The sequence below is a fragment of the Lolium perenne genome, chromosome 1, assembly GCF_019359855.2.
Source record: "Lolium perenne isolate Kyuss_39 chromosome 1, Kyuss_2.0, whole genome shotgun sequence".
In the NCBI taxonomy this organism is placed as follows: domain Eukaryota; kingdom Viridiplantae; phylum Streptophyta; class Magnoliopsida; order Poales; family Poaceae; genus Lolium; species Lolium perenne.
In genome coordinates, this window is record NC_067244.2 from 165,251,403 (window position 1) to 165,274,546 (window position 23,144).

At 41.4% G+C, this 23,144-nt stretch overlaps 2 protein-coding genes across 3 annotated transcripts; one reads left to right on the forward strand and one right to left on the reverse strand.

The window, feature by feature from the left end:
• Nucleotide 1: 1 nt before the first annotated feature.
• Nucleotides 2-2,070, forward strand: LOC127311350 (probable plastid-lipid-associated protein 3, chloroplastic). The gene is made up of 3 exons (XM_051341769.2): nucleotides 2-621; nucleotides 934-1,129; nucleotides 1,616-2,070. The coding sequence occupies exons 1-3, from the start codon at nucleotides 56-58 to the stop codon at nucleotides 1,928-1,930; spliced, it is 1,077 nt and encodes a 358-aa protein (XP_051197729.1). The 5' UTR covers nucleotides 2-55; the 3' UTR covers nucleotides 1,931-2,070.
• Nucleotides 2,071-3,248: 1,178 nt separating this feature from the next.
• Nucleotides 3,249-14,690, reverse strand: LOC127311355 (uncharacterized). Of its 2 annotated transcripts, none has more exons than XM_071819653.1 (18): nucleotides 14,330-14,690; nucleotides 14,034-14,208; nucleotides 13,469-13,777; nucleotides 13,214-13,303; nucleotides 12,286-12,726; nucleotides 12,081-12,188; nucleotides 11,605-11,735; nucleotides 11,395-11,527; nucleotides 10,957-11,317; nucleotides 10,329-10,828; nucleotides 10,052-10,231; nucleotides 9,813-9,971; nucleotides 9,253-9,327; nucleotides 7,832-7,976; nucleotides 7,451-7,641; nucleotides 6,772-6,984; nucleotides 4,989-5,737; nucleotides 3,249-3,711 (listed from the first exon to the last, which is right to left on the reverse strand). In XM_071819653.1, the coding sequence occupies exons 1-17, from the start codon at nucleotides 14,521-14,523 to the stop codon at nucleotides 5,099-5,101; spliced, it is 4,044 nt and encodes a 1,347-aa protein (XP_071675754.1). In that variant the 5' UTR covers nucleotides 14,524-14,690; the 3' UTR covers nucleotides 3,249-3,711; nucleotides 4,989-5,098. The 2 variants fall into 2 exon arrangements, with proteins under 2 accessions (XP_071675754.1, XP_051197741.1); XM_051341781.2 differs by having other exon boundaries at nucleotides 7,451-7,644; nucleotides 14,330-14,688.
• Nucleotides 14,691-23,144: the final 8,454 nt, after the last annotated feature.

The following is a 23,144-nucleotide window of genomic DNA, read 5'->3' on the forward strand; positions in this document are numbered from 1 at the left end:
ACTAGAGGCCAACAGACAGAGCAGTGGAATCATTCATTCATTCGCTCGTTCATCCATGGCTCCCCTCTTCGCCTCCTGCCACGCCGCCCACGCGTCCCTCCTACTCCTCTCCCCCAACCCCACCGCCACCGCCGCCGCCGCGCGTGTCCGCGTCGGCGGCCTCCGGCCCCGCCGCCTCCGCCTCCCCGTCCGCCTCGCCGCTGGGGGCACTCCCCCAAACGCCGGGATCCCCGACCCCACGGTCGACGACGACGAATGGGGCCGTGAGCCCCCCGCCTCCCCGTCGCCCAACTCGCGCCCCGTCGTCGCCGACGAGTGGGGCGAGCCAGGCGTGCTCGAGCCCGAGCAGCCCTCCGGCGCCGATGCCCCCACCAACGACGACGAGTGGGGCGGCGACCCCAAGCCCACGCCCACGCCGGCTCCGGCTCCGGAGGAGGACGGCGTTCTGGAGGAGCTGAAGCGGTGCTTGGCGGACACGGTGTACGGCTCCGGCCTGGGCCTCCAGGCGTCCGCGGAGGTCAGGGGGGAGGTCGTGGAGCTCGTGGCCCAGCTCGAGGCCGCCAATCCCACCACCGCGCCAGTTCAGGCGCCCGACCTCCTCGACGGGAACTGGATACTGCTGTAAGCCTTCTCACTTCCCACTCTCAATTACTACTAGCTGGTAGTAGTAGTATTCAGCTTCGAGTGTCAGTAAATAATAAATGACAGCGAAACACTTCATTTGAATTTTAGCAACTGACTGAATTTTAGCTGCTTGTATTGTTTGTAAGCAGTGTACTGTTTATACTGCTCTTGACTTGTTCCATGGAAGCAGCAGACCAAATTCTCCTACGTAGAATTCTCAATGCCAGTTTTATCCTATCTTTGCAATGAGGGTCCAGTCAGAGTCAGTTACTTGCACCTACTTAATTGTTCATGGCCATCAACTTTCAGGTACACGGCATATTCTGAGCTCCTGCCGATTCTGCTGGCTGGGGCAACGCCATTCTCCAAAGTTGAGAAGATATCTCAAGAAATTGACTCGAGAAGCTTGACGATAGTCAACGCTTCAACTATTTCGACTCCATTCGCTTCCTTTTCGTTCAGCGCAACCGCTTCTTTTGAGGCACAAAGTCCATCAAGGATTGAGGTACAGACTTGCTTCTCATGAATGTTATGCAGTTATGCTAGTCTCTTTGATTGCTGCATTGGTTCTTTAATATTTTGAAGCACCATATTGTAATATTACACATTTAGTGTGTTGCCGCTTCAAATTGTTTTGCTAGTTGCATCTACCTACCTTTTTTTCAAAAATGTGGAAAAGTAAAAAAATAACAATGTGGTGTGAGAGGCCCCTTTCTGTTGTGACATAGATTGACAGATACTAAGCACGCATGTCTACAAGCCTACAACCAAGTACAGAAGTGCTCAACAGACATACGATTTGCCGTGGACATGTCATTTTCCTAGATATGGTGTACACCATGATGCCATGTAGCAAATCTCTGTGTAATCAGATATTTGTGGTGTACATCATGGTTATTAAGATTTCTTATGATGTTTCCATCGGTTACATTTTCTGCCATTCACCATGTAGATATGTGAAACTGACATGTTAATTATTGTTTTCTTGAAGGTCCAATTCAAAGAGGGGAGCTTCCAGCCACCAGAGATATCATCATCAGTCAATCTTCCTAACCAAATCGCCATATTCGGGCAGAAGATCAGCCTGGAGTCTGTACAGCAGCTGCTGAATCCTCTGCAGCAAGCCTTTGCTAGCATAGCCGGGTCCATCTCTGGGCAGCCACCCCTCAAGGTACCTATTCCCGGCAACAACAGGGCCAAGTCCTGGCTTTTGACAACCTACCTGGACAAAGACTTGAGGATTTCTAGAGGTGATGGAGGCGGCCTGTTTGTTCTTGCCAAAGAGGGGAGCTCTTTACTAGATTGACCGCACATATGTAATAGATAGTACCAATATTCATATCTGCAAGGTTGAAATTCACGACTACAATGCAGAATTCTTCATGTCTTGTTATACACAAATTTCTGATAGTTTTTGAAGTCTGGAGCACCCCAATACCGAATCAACTAACCTATCTTCTCTTTGTTAACTACTAGTAGTGCACATTTCGATGTTATGAAAGAGCAGTAATGGACAGGTCACGCAACTAAATTTAAAATACCTGGGCAACATGGCAGGAATTACCTGGTTACAATACATGGATCTGAGTACCCGTGGATACTCTGGACATGGTGATCTAGATTTAATCCAATACATGTTGAGATGCTGGGTCCACATGTTAGTGGCCCTGAACCCAAATTCTCGATTGCCGGGCCCCAAAACCCCCAGTCCCTTGTAAAGAACGAATATGCTTCATGTTAGGGAGAAACTACTAGAATGTGATGCATTCAGGACGTGCTCTTGATGAACGAGCGTGAGTGGAAATCCTGGCAATGTAGTGGACATGGTGGAACCGGAGAAATAAAATTCGTGAGAACTTTCAGTAGCTGCAGATACTGTACTTCGAGCTACGACTACGAGTCTGGCTGCCGATTCTCCCTGGAATTCTGAGTCTGATAGAGATAAATTTCTCCTAATCCGACCAGATGGGAACCTTCAAGTGCAGATGTACTGAAACTGAACGTTGATGGTGCTTATAAGTTATGAACAACGTGATTCCTTCGGAGGCTGGGGTGTGATCGTGCGTATCATGAAGGCAAGTTGTTGCTGCGGCTGCTGGCCGTGTGGCTGTTGTCTTGACCTATCTTTCTCGGCGCGGCATCGGGAAGTCGTGTTTGGAGTTTTTCGTTCGTCGCTTTATGATCTCTTGTGTTGGCTAGTGTGGGTTTGGTCCTGTTGGGTCTCTGTTAGACTTGAATGTGAGTGTCTGTGGATGTGATGTTTGGATGAGCTTAACCGTTTTGTTGTAGGTTTTCGCTTGATTTTCTCTTTAAAAGAGCACTCTTTTTCAATTAATGGAATTAATGAATAAGGCAAAACTTTTGCCTCCATTCAACAAAAACTTAAACCTATGGAGGAGGCTATAAATCTGGCAACAATCCTTGGGGCGATACAATCCTGGCTTTGCCATCTACTCCAGCTGCACCCCGCCTCCATGCGACCACAGGCAACCGCCCCAACCAATCAACATAAAGACATTGCGCCATATGGATATATTCAGGGGCGGGCAACAGGATATGGAGTTCTGTCCTGGCAAACTAGCGCCATTGCCATCTTGAGATACAATTCACTTACTTTGTGGTCGGAATTATAATTTCCATGTACAAAACCCATGGAATCAACTCATGCGGTCAACTGTTTCTTATGGAAACTTGTTTGCATCTACATTGACAACTGGCGCATGCCACACTTCAGATACAAATAAAACTCAGGATATGATGGCAAGACAGTGTTTCTCAACAATCTGAAGTGTGTCAGGCAGATATAACTACTTCCTAGAGAACATCCTAAAATATCTCCACTTTTCTTTCTATCTTTAAACTAAGTTACAGAAGTGTTTCCCTGTGAAAACAAAACTGTCGTTGTTTTCTACAGTTGTTATGGTACAACAGTTCCAGGTCACGAGTGGTTGCGCCCCTTCATCGGATGACTTGAAGGTACATACAGATGGCAGACAGCATCACATATACATAACTTAGATCACATTTTTCATCTGCTCACGGCAAAAAAGTTATCTTGTGGTTACAGTTCACCCCTCACCATGATTTCTGCACAAAAAACATTACCACTTATTATGGCCATCCTAAAATATCTATGGAGTTCCATAGAATGGTTAAAAAATGCTGGTTCAATTTTTTTCAACATGAGAGGAAGTGGTCATTCATAATTTGATTCAATTGTTTGTGTCTAGACCAGAAGAAGTTTAGGCAATACGTAGTACATAAGATACCTGCTAGATTAATATTGTTGATTCAATTATACAGAAAGCATACACGATCTTCCACCTTAATAGGATTATTGAAATAAATAGTTAAGTCTCCTGTGGTGCGTCACTATTGACAACCATAACAGTAGCATCCACGTATGTGAAAAATAACAAGGAACTGGGAAAAATAAATAGTCTGTCTTGTATGGATGTTTAGTCAAAACTATGAGCGCCAGCAGCCCAGCAGCAGTAGTAAACCAACAAGATGTTTCCAAGCGAAGATTAAACGATATCACTAAAGCACTAATCCACGACTCCCTCATCAGAAAATATAATCTAGTTCTCAAACAGTTTAATAAAAATAGTTTTCAATTGGATTTGGAAATCAAAGTGCACTCCAAAGATAAAATTATTTTGCTGGTTTCTCTTCTCAGATAGATTAAACACCAGAAATATGTTGAGGAGGAATATGAAACTGGACTCGGGTTTCAAATGCATGATCTGCCATAATCCGCCAGAGGAAACAGTGGAACATCTCTTTTTTCACTGCAGTTTTGCAGGCCTCTGCTGGGCTAGTCTCAATTTACATTTGACTACACTTGGAAACAGATTGCAGATAGTATCCCAAGGGAAACAGATTTGGAAGAAGCCTATGTTCATGTAAATTTTTATGGTGGGAGCTGGGAATATCTGGAAAATCAGGAACAACCTACACTTTAAAGGGCTTTCTCCAGATTTAAATACTTGGAAAACTAGCTTTAAGGAGGATTTCAGTTTGCTGGTTCATAGGACTAAGCAGGAGCAACACCCCTTTATTTCATCTATAGTTAGCTCCCTTTAGCTTTCACCCCTAACTCTTCCTCACTTGTACATATGTTACTTTTATCACCTTTTTTAATGCATTAAGTCAGTAGGGTTTCTCACCCTACTGTCCAAGGTTTCAAAAAAAAAAAGTTTTCATTGAGGAACAGTTTCCATAATGCAGAAACACATTGTGAGTGTTCGTCGTTGTTATTCTGTTCTCTCATTCATGTAGGTGCTTTCCAAATTTCCTAGTGTAAGAAACCTTGATTTACAAGCAATAACAGAGGGGGATCAAGGTTAAGTTTCATGACTGACCTCAAAATTGAGACAGTGGGACACAAATGTCCTCTCCAAGACGTTGCATATGCCAACAGCAGATCCACGAGACCATAATCCAGTTGACAAAGCTGTGTGGTTCCAGGATATCATTTGAAGACCGCATCCTCCATCCTTTTGAACACCTCATGCACAGAAGAAGGGTCTATATCATATCTAACACCATCACCACCATACTGCACAAAGAGGTACTCTCTTGAAGACATTGGAGGAGGCAAAAGATCACATAGCTCCACCAGATCTTGGATAGGTGGTAAGGGCATATCCCTTTGGTTCAGTGAATGATATACATCTGCCAGAAGAAGCCACACGAGGTCAGCATCCATACAGGCAAGTCCTGTCAATGCCCTTATAGCAGCTTCACGCAAACCTATCAAACCACTATAAGCAATCCCTACAACAAGGCCACAGATCTTCTTTAATACACTTTCCAGTGCAATGGCACTTCTTTTATTGGAAGATATCTCAGTGATCATGTCCAGGACTGCGATCTGAATCTTTTGGCTGGAGATCTCAGCCATAGGTTCCTCCGAGGTAAGTGAGGTATTCCTATATGGTAAAATAATTGCTTTCTCATCCATCAATGACAGTGTTTTCCGTTTGAACGGAGACAAGGCCAACAACCTCCAAATAATATATCCATCCTTATGAAACCGGCGTATAAAAAAATCGCCACCACATATCTGAATGGTTCTGCCCAACACTTCTGTGCATCTTCTGACAACAGCCTGCAGAAACCTTATTGCAGTAAGAGCAGATATCATATATAACTCACACATTAAGACTGGAAATACAGAAACAGGTAACTGAAACTTAACCAGTCTAGCAACTCATAGATTCAATATTTTCGTGTCAAGAGCAAATTTTAATCCAATTAGGTCAAAGGAAATTCCAGATCGAAGCCCAATAAAAAAATGGATATAGGTGGTCCACTTCATGTAGAAACAAATGTTGCAAATTCATGCCATAAATTGGAATCTCATGTTTCAGTCAATTGGAGAGCATATGTTCCATGACTAGCAAATTACAAATGAATCTAGCATTCAATGACAGGAGCAAACATATAAGGTGATACAAATAATATTGAACATATATAGGTGCTCCAGAACAAATATTGAAAGAACAACAATGTTGGGCTAAGTTACAAGGATGCAACCATGCAAGTCTATTAACTTCAGAGTTCTCATCTTTTTGGCTCAACACCCTGCTCTCGACGTTTGCTCGGGACGGGAGGCTATGAAATAGTTGTCACTAGGCAGGGCTACTTGGCTAGGATAAGTAACATGTGTTGCAGGCTATGAGCAATAAATATGGAATGGTATTTGAGTTTGATCATATTCACACATAATATCTGGATTCCGAAGTAGCTATAGGAATCCGTTGGATCCAAGAACATAAAAGGCAAATGAGGTGCTGAACTCAGATATGATACAGGAATCTACCAAGGCCCTATATCTGATTCTGGTCAAAAGAACATGTGGCTCATTGATTGGATGATGCCAAATGCTCCTGTGTATTCAAAGCCCTCCACCATGACTTCATGATAGTGAGCAATGAGGCATAACATATTAACATCAATGTATGGTATGATTTAGGAAGCCAACTACTCCCTCAAATTACTTGTCGCAGGTCTGCGACAAGTAATTTGGACCGGAGGGAGTACATATATGTAAGCATTTATTCTAGAAAACTAAAGAAGCAAGTAATAATAGAAATGATTTACACGATGCAAAAAAAAATATCAGATGTGAAGAAACTACACCACTGAGATCTTGTTCTTAAGACAGATAACGAAGTATGGCCATAGTTTGTTCATAGCTGGGGGTAGTCTATTCTCGTCAACATCTTCAGCGCTGTCCATATCATCAAGAAGTTCATCCAAGGACAAAAGCTGGACCACCTCACTAATAACAGCTTTGCTTTCAATTTCACACTTATAAGCCTCCTCAACCTTGGCGATAGATACAACAGCGTTCTGCACATGGCAGAAAATGGTTTTAGTGTGACAAGAAATGCCAGAGAAAATTCCATTGTCAGGATGTGAAAGAAGTCTCCAAGCAACTTTTGTTTGTCAATGAATCGCTGAATGCATTTTATTTGTTTTGCTTTTATTCAATATATACTAATTGACAACAGAATGACATCTAAGAACTATATGCTGCCAAGTAAAATAAGGTAGCAAGTTTTCAAAAGCAGTCAAATGGAGTGTATGCTCAGTTCTATTAATCCTAAAAACAAATGAAAATGCATATATGAGACTGGTATGCAGGATGCCATTACAAAAGATGACCAAAAGATAGTACCAAACAAAATGGCCAGCAAAATACATGGTAAAACAAAGAAACCTATAAATGTCCCCACAAATATCCTATTAAATAGAATCAGAAACTACACTTGTCACAATGCACTGTCATATAATCAGAAAAAGAAAGAAAAAATACCTCCACAATGTCAAGGGCCACGAGACATGCTGATTCCTTGGTCGAGGAGAGAAGTGGGGTGGAAGCATATAAGCAAGACCCAACAAGAGATCCAACTATTCTTCTGTATCTTCTCATATCATTTAGCTTGCAAAGTAAATCCTCCCAGTATTCCAAACAAAGAAATTCAGGTTGAGCATCAACATCCGTTGCTTCTGGTGGAACCACAAAAATAGATTATGAGACAGCAACTACGTGAATAAGGGTTCATGAACAAAGTAACCATCTAAACCCTTTTTTTCTGGGGAACATGAACATGATGGTATGGTGAAGGAAAAATAGAGATGAACTGCTGCTGTAGAAGATGCAGACAAACAAAATTGGGTCATGTCAAACTATTACCAGCCGTTACACTAGTTCCTCTTCTCTTCTCTACCGAATTTTGGACTGCTTGACCTTCTGTTCTGACCTTCACATAAAATGATTGCACCTCATCTGGTAAACTAATAGATTCGTGACTACATGCCTTAGCAATCTCAGAAACTGCCTAGAGAAACCCAAAATAAAAAAGAATATGCTCAGTGAAACATGTATAAGCAAAACATGACTAAAGGAAGAGATGAAAAGAAAGTAAACAGGTGGTCCTGAATTATGCATGCACCAATGCACACAACAGTAATACTACAAGAGATGAAGAAAATCAGAGCTAAACATTTGGCTTTAATTGATATGGAAATTTATACAAAATTTGTAGACAAAAGTCATACTTGTATACTCTATCAGAAGAAAAACAGCCATAGTGAGATTCTAATTTCACTGCTTGGATGCCAATAAAAAGAACATACTCCATCCCTTCCAAATTAAGTGTCACAACTTTTTTCCAAAATGAGCGGACCTACGATAAAACGCACTGTATCTAGACCAAAGCTGCGACACTTAATTTGGAACAGAGGTAGTAGTACTCCCTCTGTCCCAAATATAAGGCGTATAAGGTTAGTCAAAAGTCAAACCCTATTACCCTACTAACTTTGACCAAATATTCACGGAAAAAATAACAGATCTACAATATTGAATCGACATATTGAGAAAAATATAATTTATGGTGAATCTATTGATATTGATTTAGTATTCTAGATGTTCATTTTTTTTTGTATAAACTTGGTCAAACTTAGAAGATGTTGACTTTTGACTAAAATTATATGCCTTATATTTTTGGACGGAGGGTTAGTAGTCACTTTGTGCCACTATCCGTTTGACCATTTAGTTATCATCACCTCCTACACATTAGATGGTAGCCCAATTATAACTGACAACGTATATATGTGGAATGTACTAGTATTAACGTACTCTAACTTGCTGACTCAATAATCAAGATAACGCAAACCATAGAAAGACTATCAAACCCTTGTTCATGACATGAGGAGTGAAAACTACTCCCTCCGGTCTCTTTTAATTGACTCGGATTTAGTACAACTTTGTACTAAATCCGAGTCAATTAAAAGAGACCGGAGGGAGTAGAAGTGTCCATCAACATATTGGATGCAAACCATGTCAATGCCTAAAGACACCATCCCCTACACAGAACAGCTGCATGCACTTCCCTACACTGTTTGATTGGTTTTAAGAACTGTTGATGAACAGCCTTAAGAGAGACTTAAAACCTTGCCAGTAGCATTGGATAGTTAAAATGGTAAGACCAGTAATTCAAACTTGAAACCACGAATAAAACAATATACATGTGCTGGAAATGCAAATACTATTTTAATAAAATAATCAAGCAGCCATCACAGGATATCAAAATTTGTAACTGTAAATCACAATACCTTCAGAAAAGGAACAGTTAGATGTGGGTGATCATGCCTACCAAGAACCTCCAGCTCTGAAGAAACTGCCCGCATCTGTAGAATTACATGTATTGCAATGAGATTTAACACATGGAATTTGCTTCAATCATTAGAAGAGAATCTTGCTTTGTTTTGATTAAAGGTCACCACTTCTCCTTTACTTTCTTATGAGCACCATGTCCTCTTAGTATGATCAAAAAGGAAAGTGCCAATCGATTTGACTAATTAGCAACTACAGATGTTTCACAATGCACTCTTCTTAGGGCATGTACAATGGGAGGTGCATAGGGAAGTGCTTAGAAAAATGAACTGGTTTTTATTTTAAGCACTGGTGCTTATTTATACTAGAGAGAAACCTAACTAAGCACCTCTCCTATACAAATAAGCACTAGTGCTTAAGGAAAAGGTTGGTTTATTTTTGTAAGAACCCTCCTCTAAGCATCTTGCATTGTATACGGCCTTATATGCAAAGTACAGTAGCACTAGGCCATGTAAAAGACAAGAAAAAAGGGAAAGATTCATAACCATCGTTATCATACCGGTTCTTCCAAAAATGGTAAAATGTCACGAGAAGCACCAATATAAGACAGCATGGACGCAAGAATATCAGGAACATGGGGGTTGAGGTCTAGGTGGCGCAATTGTCTGCAAAGAGAGTCAACAATGTAATCGGCATTCGCCACAACAAATTGGCCAACCTGCACACGACGAAAAGCATAAATGGAAATTCTAATGATAACGGTAGCAGAATCTTGAATGAAATAAGGCAATGAATTACCGTAGAGTAACCACCAGAAGTAGCAAGTGTTCTTAAGACAGCATCTGACGCAATTCTAATCTGTGCACTTGAGCTGATAAGTTTCCGGAGTAGAAGATAAAGTGAAGAGTGCATAAACCCACTACGTGCAAAATCTTGACCAAGGATGATACCAAAGACTCCAATCCCATCAAGCATTACCTGATGCAGAACAAAGCTTGAAATGCAGTTGAAATTGGAACAAGCAGAGAAAGAACTTTAACAAATATATTGACGAAGTGCAGCGATGCATAATTACTTGTTGCAGAGCAGTGGTATCACGGAATAAATGCAATGGAAGACTGATTTCTCCCAGGCATAGCTCAGAGTTCTGTTCTGTTGGAAGATCCCATACTTCTGGAGACATATACTCATGTAGAATACTGCCAATACAGTGAATAATGTCATCTTTAGTTCCCATTTCCTCACTTATCTTCCAAACTACTCTGCTATCAGTAACTCCTCTATGTCCAGCAGATGAAGTTTTATCATTTTGACCAGGTACCACTTGTGCTGAACTCCTGTTGAATAACTGTAAACATATACAGAGAGACTGATCTGACAGACCATATATGAGCTCATTGAGCATGCAAACAGCAGCGCTTGCCTGGCGTAGTATTTGTCCAGAATCACTCTTCATGTACCACCTCTGCACACCATATCTCTGAGTGTCTTTGGCGCGCAGCTCAGTGCTCAACCTCCGGAACTGATTGAGGAGAATATCAACAAAAACAGATAAAGATGTGCTGGTTCCTTGCCCTAGCAACATCATAAGCAACAAAACATGAAAAGTCAAGACTCCAGTGTAATAAATTGCATCGCTGTAACAGCCAACAAGCAGGACAGCTCCTAAATCTGGCAAGCATTCAAAATAGTTGACAAATTACCTGAGACTGTTGATAGACCAACAAGCCTAACCATTCCAGCCAGAGCAAAGTATAGCCTCTGGCTACTTGCATGAACAAACCACGGAGGTACATGAGGGAGCTCATACTCAACTGTACCATGTGCATTTGATGAACCATCATCTCGGAGAACAGATATCTTTGGGGCTATGGATGAAGATGTAGCATGCTGAGAACTATGACTTATATATTTAGGATAGGCACCACTCTTTAACTCAGCAACTGAATACAGATACCCAACAGATAGTGGCTTCGATACAATTAGCTTATCCATGGAACCAGAAAACTGTGAGCCGTGACTAATGCATATACCCAAACAATCAAAGAAGCGAGCAGCAGCAACCTGTCAGTGCAATCAAAATCAAGTCAAAAGTCAACCGAAGAGTCATTGATCTAAAGAAAGGAATGTGAGGAACTTACAGGAGAGCGATGAAGATGATTTATCAGAAACTGAGGGCCAGCATAGAAAGTTAGAGCCAAGAGTTTCCTAGCATGCGAAAGTGCAGTGATCTCCTCACTTCCAAGTACCAATTGTGGTAACTTTTCAAGCAGTCTGTTTCACATGAAAGAAGTTGAGAACTTTGATTCCACTGTAAACTATGTTGTTTCTAGCAAATAAATAACACAAACCTGGTAAATATGTCAGAAACTTCATTTTCTGACAGAAAACTCTGACCCTTCATAAAAAGATGATCAAGAGAATCTTGCGCAGCCTCGGACACAGCTGCCGTATCATCGCATGCTAGAACACATAAGCACTCCTGATATTACATTTGTGAAGTTAAAATAAATAGAGCTTCCAGTCAAGTATGTGGAGAATGCTAGCTGAGCCAAATATAGTTGTTTCCTTTTTAGTGGGGTTTCTATTGGGTTTCATATCTAGCCTACCCCAACTTGCTTGGGAAAAAGGCTTTGATGTTGTTGTTGTTGTTGTCTTTTTTGAGGGGTGTCTGGGCCAAAGATAAGAATGCACACATGGTGTATGAATTTAAAAAGACATGTTGCATAGTGATGGCAAAGTTTTAGAACTTGTGAGTACAACTACAGATCCAGCATTTTATTATGCTTTTCACAAGTGACAGGAAAAATTAGATTTTAAAACTTACCACCAGTAACATCTTGCTTCTCGTTAATGTGTAGCTGCAACTAGACAATAGCCCCCTTACACCATTAACCACCGACCTCCTTACTTTCTCAGATGGATGAATAGAAAGCTGGAAGAATGATACAATATTAAACTGGCTTACAAGGGTGACTAACATACAATATGCACAGGTGGTGTGGAGGGGGCGGGGGAGGGGGTAAACATACATGTGGAAATGTGGCTGAGAACAACTTATCAATATTACTAGTCGTTTCCTCAAGCCATTTTCTTGTACGTTTTACATGCAATGATCTTCTATCAGCAGAGTTCTTGCTGACATCAGAGATAGTGTCTTCCGTAGTTTCAGCATTGCCTATCTGTTTAGATTCATTTTTCGTTGGCAATTGGCGAAGCTTCTGCAATACATGGTCACTTGAACCACCAGAAAAACAGGTAGAACTATTGTCACTAGGCATATCAAGTGCGCTTAAATTTTCCTTGTCACATAGGACTATCATCAAAGCCTCGGTCAATCCAAGAACGGCTTGCTCAATGCTCAAAGCACTCCCAGCAGCACCACTAATCATAGTCTTGGATGTATAGAGAAGCTTTCCAAGACGACTGACGATACCAGGCAGGAAAAAAGCGAGTGCGTCGGCAGAACCTACCTAAACAAGAAAGACAACTTTTACCAAATGTCCACATAAATAACAAAAAAATTCTCACCAGGAACCATGCTAAAAATAACACTCAACCTTCCTTCTACGCAAAGAGGAACCATGCCCACAGGAATGATACAGATATGCAAAACACAAAGGTGATGCTGACTCTTACTGTTGCAATCAGAGTATCCTGGACATTTAAATCATCTCTGAAATTAGGCATGTCTTACACTGTTCAACATACCCCATTCTTTTTGTTTCAAATGAGCAAACATTGTTACGCTGACACGTATCCTATGCCAATGCTAACCATGTCACATTGCCTCAGTTTTTGTACCTTTATCTTTTCATGAAATAAATTTGGCAGTGGGGCTTTTGGGGGATAAATACTAGCAAAGTGGGATTTTGGTTAATAAATGATTAATCATTTCTGACTGAACACATTAGAAATTTCTCATCTAGCGAACCGCTGATGTAACACAGAAGGTCTCACCTTGGCAATAAGAATGCGCAATGCAAGCAATGACTCCTTTCTAAGACCTCCACTGCCTCGGTGGCCTCTTGATGCCTCAATATCTGATGACTTCCATATGAAAACATACCAAATTAGAGCACATGATTACATCTTACAGAAATCGTGTGCACAAATAATATAGTAACTGGATAGCAAAGGTACTGTATCAACAAAAGAACAAGTGACAGTAGAAAAGAGAAGTTCCATTCACAAATTCAGGGACAAATACTATACCTGAAGAAGAAGTGAAAGCCAGTGTCCCACAGCAGCTGAAGCATATTGAGATTGCAGGAATGCAAGCAGGCACTCATCTTGTTTTGCAGAGTGCTTCTGGTGAGCCACACCACAAACTTCCGAACTTATAATGGTCAGGGTTGTAGGCAATACAGTTGCTTGCTTACACGAACAGGACTTATCCGAGCATGGTTGTAACTGCAGAATCATGGCTCTGAAACATCTAATAATGCCTAGGCGGAATTCCTCTGAAGCCTCCGTGGGCGAAAGCATTGCCCCAGGAGTCAACTTCTTCAGTAACGTAGCCATCTAGCACAGCAAACAAAAATATATGACATGTGGAAAACTGGGTGGATTCAACAACAACAACAAAAAAAAAACACATGATCAACCCAACATGTGCTTAAAGGGGAAATGTGGTTTGTTCTTTAATATACGGTCCATGGTTGTTCGAAAATAAAATTTCCAACACAAAGTCTTAGTAGGCAGCTACTTCACATGTTCTAGTTAGGATCCTACTAGAGACTAGAGTACAGTGCAGAATCAAGTTAGCGGAATTAATCACCTGATTGACTGAGGTGAGGCGGCATTTGGAGAGGAGAATCTCAAGGCAGGCGAGCCCGCCTTCAGCAACGGCATCAGTGATGTCAGACTCCCCGACGCCCTGCCCGGCTGCCTTGCCTTCCTTCCTGCACAGCACCGCTGCATCCAGGAGCATGAGCAAGGGAAACACCGTATATCTAGAGAAAAGCACATGGCACCAAGATTAGATCACAAACCAAAGAAGCACACACACACACAAAAAATTACCATCTCTAGTCATCAAGCAGCAGAGGGGGGAGGAGGGGGATGTATACATACTCGAAGCAGAGCTGCAAGGCGGGGGCGGGGGCGGAGCGGAGGAGGGCGGCCATGGCGCGGAGGGAGGAGGCGGCGGCGGAGTTGGAGGCGGGGCCGCGGCTGCGGAGGACGTCGAGGAGGGCGGTGGTGTGGGGCTTGAGCTGGGCGAAGATGGCGGCTAGGGTTTCGTCGGAGGCCGCCGCCGCGGCCTCCATCCCGGCGGGCTGCGACGTCGTGGAAGCGCTCCTCGATGGGTGCAGTAACGGGCGGTGAATTGAGGCGTGGCCGGCGGCCGCTGCTCGGGGAGAGATGGAGAGGGTTTCTGGGTTGATGCGAGACGTCGTGGTGGGGTTTTTCTTGGAGCGGTGCCGGGACGACGAGCAACCAGAAAGAAGGGCTCAATTTCGCTAAAATCTCACGAATTTTGGCCACCGACCATTTGATGATTTGATTTGAATTGAATATCGTAGCATTCCTTATTTTATACTCCACTTTAATAACTTGCATTCGAATACTCTGGCTTCCCATATGTTCAAATGTTGAATAAACCAGTTTATTTGGGTTGTGGTTGGGGCAGCAAAAGATGCTTTTTCAAGTTTTATTGTTTGGTAACTTGTCTGGTTGTCGGGCTAGTTGAGAGGACGGCGGGAACGGCCGAGGATGAAGATGGCAGAGGGTCACCGAAGGAGTGGCGATAGCGGCCTATGCGGGTGGTGACGCGGGCGATATTTAGGATAAACCCTAGAACTCCCTCGCTTTGTTCTGTCGCGAACAAGAAAAGAATCTAGAGAAAAACAATTATGGCTAGAGTAGTACTGATAAAAACTTGATTTCGCTCAGCGGGGACACCTAACGTAAATACACTTGGGAAAGTTAAAAAAATTGTTCGGCTCTTTAAGGGAAAGATACGGAAAGCGCCCCCAAAGCACCTCAAGACGTTCTTTCCCATCTTTGCCTATACGGTGCTTCGGCTTTGGCAAGGCCACCTCTCAAATCCATCCGTTTGTTTGAATTTGTTAGGTTTTCTCAGTGAAAAGCTAAAAAAAACAAATAAACACCACCTAAGTTAACCAGACTGCATGTCCAACCAAAAATTGTATAGCACCTAAACAACGTCGTTGTATCACCTATATGGCATGGCCTTGAGTGGCAACAATTCATCCCCACATAGTTGTTTTCGAGCTTGCATATGTGCAGGTGTATGTTGTCACTTGGAAACTTGAACTTTATTTCAAAGCCACTGCATGTATTTAGCAACTATAGTTTTTTGGAACGGAGGCAAAAGTTTTACCTCATTCATTAATTAAGAAAAGAGAGTTCAGTTTTTAGAAAAAAAAACTAGACGAAAACATACAACAACAGGGTTAAGCCCACATCAACAGCACACCTACACACGTCCACAACCAAGCCTATCAGAAATCCGAACAACAAGGCCGCACCCACTCTAGCCAACGCAAGAGATCACAAAGCGACACAATGAACACTCCAAACACGACACTCCAACACCGCGCCGACAAAGATAGCCATGACACTGGGGTCACCCATCAATCAACCGCGGATCCAGCGTAGGTGGCGAGAAAATTGTAAACCTCTCTAGCGACGACATCTTCGGGCACTGTTGCATCAATAAGAACCACATGCCTAGTGGACTCAAGCGAGGGAGAGATTGCAGCATCAATATCACCACTTTTATCAAAACCAAGGCCAAACGTGATCTGCAGCACCGAAGCCAAGATCACATCTATTCCCTTATTCTAAGAGGCGGCTGAATCGACAGGCTTCGACAAGACCGCCACAAGGAGAGAAGCAACTATAGAGATGATCTTCCTCAACAACAGATGACATCTTCTCAATGGATCCAAGTGGAAGCGAATCCTGCACGCTGGCGAGCTCCTGCCCACCAGGAGAACAAGTCTGCATCCACTCCAAAGAATCACTAACGGGTGCCTACAACAGCTTGAGCCTTGCCACCTCTTCACGAAGGGGTCGAGATGCCTCCTCGATGCGGTTAGCAACCAACTGATCAAGCTCCGTGTGCAACAAGGCAAATTGGCACTGAAAGCAAGAGTTCAAAGTTGAGTTGAGATTGAACTCCTCGCAACACCTTCAGGAGGACCTTGGTTGCGATGTTGTAGGAGACGACGAGCGGCGCACGACCTCAGCCCAATTCCGGGATGCCGAGGTACGACGAGTCTGAGCGGACCGAGAGTGGCTCCGCTAGCAAGGAGCACATGCGTCCGGAGAACGAGCACGATCGTCCGGAGAGGGAGAACGAGCGGCGGGAAAGCGCGCACGGTAGAAACACTCACGATGACCAGGACGATGACATTGGATGCATCTGAAGGGATCACGGCATGTGCTGACATGTCGGTCATGCTCGAGGCACTGAAAACATCTCCCACGAGCCCAACGCTTGAAGGAGAGACTATGCTCAAGGCCTTCCTTCCGACGCAAATACGACGGTCTGCAGTCGGGGTGGCCGCCTGATAGCTCCAAATGTCAATGCTTTTTACTAAGGATTATCCACCACCTATCACTTGGTTTCATTGGGTTTTCATTCGATTTTGTGTTTCAACTAATGTTAATAGCCCAATCCAAGCGAAACCTTGTTGTGAATTATGTATTTCAGGAAACCATCATTTATGGAGGATCCGTGGATATTTATGAGCTGATTGCAACAAAATAAAGAGATTTCCTTTTGAGGCCTATTCCATCCAGGCGCAGCAGAAGGTTTAGCGAGCACCCGTACGGGCGGGGGGATACATCTATATTGAAGTCAATTAATATGAATCAGAGGGAGTATAATTTTTTATGCTCTAAGCTTGTTTTACACCAATTCATATATGTTTTGCTCACACTTCATTGCACTTTTATACATTTTCCGGCATTAACCTATTAACAAGATGCAATAGTGTCAGTCCCTGTTTTCTGCAGTTTTGTATTTCTCAGAAAAGTTGTACAGGAAATATTCTCGGAATTGGATGAAATAAAAGCCGAAGTCAATATTTTTCTGTAACGAAGACAGAGTCCAGAAGGGAGACAGAGAAAGGCCACAAGGCGGCCAGACCTACCCTAGGCGCGGCCTGGCCTCTGGCCGCGCCAAGGGGTGGTATGGGTCACCCTGGCCTCCACCGACCTCACCCTTCCGCCTATAAGAAGCCTCCCGACGCGTGAACCCTAAATCAATCAGCCTCCATCCACAAAAAGTTTTGTAGCTCTGCCGCCGCCGAAGATAAGATTCGGGGGACAGAAGTCTCTGTTCTGGCACCTGCCTGGATGGGGAATTGCCCCCAGAGCCATCTCCATTGACTCCACCGCCATCTTCATCGCCATTGTTCACTCTCATGATGAGGAGTGAGTAGTTCTCCCCGAGGCTGAGGGCTTTACCGGTAGCTATGTGGTCTATCTATCTCTCCATGTATGATCTTTATGTGATCATGAGCTTTGTAATCTAGTTGAATAAGTAGATGTTATTCTTCAACTATTGTGCTACTCAAGTGATTTTATTATGTGATCTCTGGGGACACCTTGTCCACCGGTGTGAAGGTGACAGTGTGCACATCTTGTTTGTTTCTTATGCTTAATTTATAGAAATACTTATGAATTGTGATGACTAGTTAGTACCATCTTTGTATGCTCAAAGTGACAGCGTGGGGTGTCCATAGATTGGGAATGCGAACTTTAAGGAATGCTTATGTAGACCTACGCAATGAATTTATGTTTATTATCAAACCAGAGAGTGGTTCAGAGTAGCGTAGTGAAGTGATAATATCTATGTATTCAATTATGGTATCATTATTGAGAGTGTCCACTAGTGAAAGTATGATCCATATGCCTTGTTTCCAAGCATTGAAACACCGTTTACAACCAGTTCTGCTACATGTTTGCATGCTGCCATTTTTATTTCAGACTGCAATTATCACTCATAATTATCCATATTACTTGTATTTCACTATCTCTTCGCTGAACCAGTGCTCCTATACACCTAACAAGTCTATTGGATGTGTTGGGGGGCACAAGAAACTTCTTGTATCGTAATTGCAGGGTTGCTTGAGAGGGATATCTTTGACCTCTACCTCCCTGAGTTCGATAAAACTTGGGTGATCCACTAAAGGGAAACTTGTTGCTGTTGTACAAACCTCTACACTTGAAGGCCCAACATTGTCTATAAGAATACAAGCGTGCGTAGACATCAAGCTTTTTTCTGGCGTTGTTGCCAGGGAGGTAAGGTAAAAGGTACTCACATCCTCTGTCTACTAAGTTATTTTAGTTGCTGGTGAGTGCTCGAAGTTATTTCCTTTAGATTATGCAATTATATCTTTTTGTTTCTTGTTTTTATTTTCACTAGTTAGGCTTAATGGAAAACAACAATAAAATTAGAGAGCTTTATAGTATTTATCTTGAGTTAGGACATGAGATGTTTGAAGAGAAAATTAAATAGCCTATAGAACTTTACTTGCATGCTAACAAAAATGTTATTAGTATGGATGCTTTGAACACTATTATTGCTAATACTGTGGAAAAGTCTAAGCTTTGATAATCTAGTTTTTATGATCTTTTTAGTCCCCCAGCTTTAGAGGAGAATTTTTGCTCTGATGATATTTTATCTCCCATATGTGATAATTCTAATGATGCTTGTGATATTTTAAATCAACCTACTGAAAGTATTCCTTTTAAAATACCTATGAAAATTGTTGAAAATATCATGGATGAACGTTATGCGGGGGATGGAACAGTCCATCCAAGTGATCACTTGTTGAAACTTATAGAACTTTGTGAGTTTTTTAAAGTTGCAGGTTTATCAAGAGAACATGTCATGAAGAAATTATTTTCATTGTCACTTAAGGACAAAGCAAAGAAGTGGTATCTGCTACTAGATGATCCTCATCATCTGGAGTGGAAGGAGCTTAAATCTCACTTTTGCTTTAAAATTTATCCTCCTCATGAAGTGCATATAGATAGGAATTATATTTATAATTTTCATCCTCATGATGGAGACGGTATTGCCCAAGCGTGGGGAAGATTGAAGTCACTAATGCTCAAATGACCCACTCATGAGCTCCCCATTAATATTGTTATGAATAATTTTTATGCAAAGCTTTCAGGACAGTACAAGGACTATCTGGATGCTTGTTTGGAAGGATCTTTCACAAGTAAGGAGGTTGAAGCTAAGTGGGATCTTCTTGAAGAAATTCAAAGCAATACCGAAGATTGGGATAACGACCAAGGTAAAGAATCATGTATGAACTATGAGTATGATTGCATTTACCCAGAATTATTCCTGAAGTTTCTTTATTTCAATTGGTTCATTTTCTAGTTGAAGAGGCAATCAATTGTTCTCGTTTGATAGGTTTAGTTTTTACGAATTATTAAGTTCGAATTTTGTTCTTATTTGATTTTGGTATTCCCTGGATCCAAATGCAAGTGAGGTACTGCCCTAGGGTTTCTATTGGTTTGGAATTAATTCATACAAGTCCTTTAGATATCTCTACGGATGTTCCCTAGTGTTATTAATCCTAGGGTTTATTCCTTTTGATGCTACTGTCTCATGCTACAGGTTGATGTTTAATTTCCTACCCTCAGATCCTTCTATGGTTTCACTAATATCTATTACTATTGTATTGTTGGCTCTTCCTAGCATTGGTCTTTGCTAGGTTACTATGATTGTCTACTAGAATTTGGCTATGTCCTCGGATTTTTCATTTCTAATGTATTTTTATTTACTATTAATGTTTAACCCTCACAAGGGTTCCGGTGACTATTTCTTGAGATTCAAAATTGGATCCTAAAGTAAGATGGATTCACCTTTAGGCGAATCCAATAATTTTTGTAATATATGGCGGTTCTACTGTTTGTGTGTGTGTGAAAAAATTGATCAAGTGTTGATCAAGGATCTGCGAAAGAAATGGTGTTGCTGATTATGGTGATCAAGACGGTGTTGTGGTGAAGATCAAGTGAATATAGATATGCTACATAGGTCTTAGGGATTTCTATTTCTAGTTTGTACTTTAGGTCATGTCTCTATTTCTTTTATTTCTGGACAATCCAATGTATAAATGACTTTGTAATGGTTTAGCAATGATTCAAGAATTTTATTCTAAGCATTTTGGTGCATAGTTTGTATTTTTATAATATTTATTTATTTAGTTACGAATATTTTAATCATGCCCTCATTATAATTTATATTCAAATCTTGAAATTTGAATTATGTTATGCATTTATTATGCATATATGATTGAGTTGAAGTTTAAGATTATGTATATTGTTTAAGATGGTTATTTAGGAATATTTGAAGCAAAGACTTAGGTTTTTGATAAAAATAATTTGAATTTAAGTTTGACCAAAGTCAACCTCCATTTTGAATTCAGAAGCTTGGAAATGTATTCATTTAGGTTAAAGTTATTTATCACAAAAGGTTTTAACACCCAAAGCAAGCAATTTAGGTTTTAAAGTTTTAGTTTTCCCCCATTTTTAAAAGTTCGAGGTCGTGTAAAAATTTGAATTTCAAAGCCCACTTCTTGACTTAGGTAAACTTTGACACTAGAGTTTGAATTCGGTCACTTTTCATTCTTAAAGATAAAACTTAAAATTGTCATGTACTTTAGAGATGAATTCTATGAAGATGTGTAAGGGTAGATTGCCCCTATGTGTGGTTTTGGTAATTAATGACAACCCCCTACGGACTAATGTTTTCATTGAGTTTATATGAAGGAATATTCCATATGTACTACTTGTAGTTCATATGTTGGATTCAAGTATGGATGCCATGAAGATAAAGATATACCTTGAGTATTGGCATCAAGATCATCGATTTGAAGACATATATGTGATATGATCAAGAAGAAGAAATGAAGATGGAGTTCTTGCGTGGAACTCAATATTAGCCATGCTCTAGCTTAGGTGTTAAGCAATGAATGATCAAGATCTTGAGTGCTTGATTCCAAGTGAAGGATTCAAGATATGGCTCTAAGTCGGTGTCATGATTGTCTCATGAGTTGAGCTATGGTTGACTAAGATTTAGAGCATGCAAACAAATGAAGAATTCTTTATACACCTCAAGATAGTATGATAGAGCAAGAGAATATACAAGGTTGACCAATACAAAGAGTGAAGAATAGATTCAAGTTTGGTCAACACATGAAGCACGAAGAATGTGCCACGTGAAGTCGTGTTGTCAACACCCGGATTTTTAAGTCCAGATGCATGTTATGCCATACATCGCAATCCCAGGAATATTGTTGTTGTGAGACATAACAGTTGAATATCATAGTCATCATTCATTACATACCATAGTCGTCTTACAAATAGAGATCACATGATCCAATATTACACAAATAGTTGATCTATTGATCAACGAACACAAGGTTCATAGCGGAAGCATCAATAGAAGGGACTCTCTAGTCCACATGCCAACGTCTGACGTCAGAAGATTCCCTAGTTGTCGTAGACGTCTTGGTTGCCGTCATCTTGATAGTTCTGCTCCTCCTCATAGTCTGGCCATTTGAATAGCCAGGGACACAGCCGTGAGTACTTTAAAGTACTCGCAAACTAATACTAATGTAAGTGCTGACAATTCTAGTAAGGGGGTGCTAAGCTCTAGTTTATTTGCATAAAGCCAATTTTAGTTCACAAGTATTTGAGAAAAGACTTATTCATGTGCTAACTAACTCAAGTGGGAACATTAGTGTCATTCCCACAACATTGTTGTGATTCAAAGTCAAGTCACCAATTCACCATTCATTTCACCATCATTTTCAAGAATCTGACACCGGAAACTGTATGGCCTTTCCAACCGTCCGTAACCGTGGACACGGCTATTCGAATAGATTTACACTCTGCAGAGGTTGCGCACTTGTGCCACAACATTTGATTTCATCCGTCGGCATTACCCCGAATCATCGTAACACAGTACGCGGATCATCAACCATAACCTTTCACTTACAAACCCTAGTATGAGCACCTCTCCCCATGAGCTTGGCCTCCCAATGAAGACCAACTGTCAACCTGGGAACTGCACAGGGCTTGGCCGTACAATTCACCTCAATTCACATCATTTCTCAACAACGGAGGCAGCCTCGGCATAACCCCTATGGTGTGTGTTCAGAGGGAGCCCATACTAAGATGAATAAATTTCCAGTTAAGCCCTACCCATAATCAGGTATTGTGGGGGTACTCAATATTGGAAAGGTATCGCATTCAAACCAATATCAGTTTTATCAAAAATCACCATCTTCTCTTGGTAATATTCACCTTCAAAAATCATTCAATGGAATGACTCATCATTCCAAGGTTTCAAAATTCAGTTCAAGTCACATGTTCCCATCTAGAGTAGTCAAGTTTTAATATTTAGCACTAGCACTAATCATGAGGGGTGCTAATCTTGCTTGGCTAGCTTGAGACTAACTTTACTACTCTAGTATCCTTCTTTCACTTTGACCAAAGTTAAATATAAAAGTAACTCTTTGAATAAACAAGTAAAAACTTGTAAGGTAAAAACTTGGGATAGGCTTGTGGTAAGAAAGGTAAGACTAATGGTGCCTTGCCCCAAAGGGCTTTGCACTTTGCAAGAATATTAGCTTGCAACCATAGAGCTTGCAAAGGTGTAGCTTGCAACATTATAACTTGCAATAGTCTAGCTTGCCTTGGTTGTTGAGGTGGTTAAAGTGCTCTTCTTCTTCTGGGTAGAATCCTTCTTCTTCCTGGTATTCTCCGGTACTAGCGTCTATACACGAATACGAGGATACAATCACCGAGCAATACTTAAGTAGCCTTAATTAGCCTTAATGGCTCACTCCAAATGATCTAGCATCATCACTTAACATTGCTACCCAAAATT

Coding starts and splice junctions, on each gene's coding strand:
- LOC127311350 (XM_051341769.2), top strand. CDS start 56: ATGGCTCCCCTCTTCGCCTCCTGCCACGCCGCCCACGCGTCCCTCCTA. Junction 622..933: donor GACGGGAACTGGATACTGCT/GTAAGCCTTCTC, acceptor ATCAACTTTCAG/GTACACGGCATATTCTGAGC. Junction 1,130..1,615: donor AAAGTCCATCAAGGATTGAG/GTACAGACTTGC, acceptor GTTTTCTTGAAG/GTCCAATTCAAAGAGGGGAG.
- LOC127311355 (XM_051341781.2), bottom strand. CDS start 14,523: ATGGAGGCCGCGGCGGCGGCCTCCGACGAAACCCTAGCCGCCATCTTC. Junction 12,189..12,285: donor TCTCAGCCACATTTCCACAT/GTATGTTTACCC, acceptor TCATTCTTCCAG/CTTTCTATTCATCCATCTGA. Junction 10,829..10,956: donor TGGTCTATCAACAGTCTCAG/GTAATTTGTCAA, acceptor TGATGTTGCTAG/GGCAAGGAACCAGCACATCT.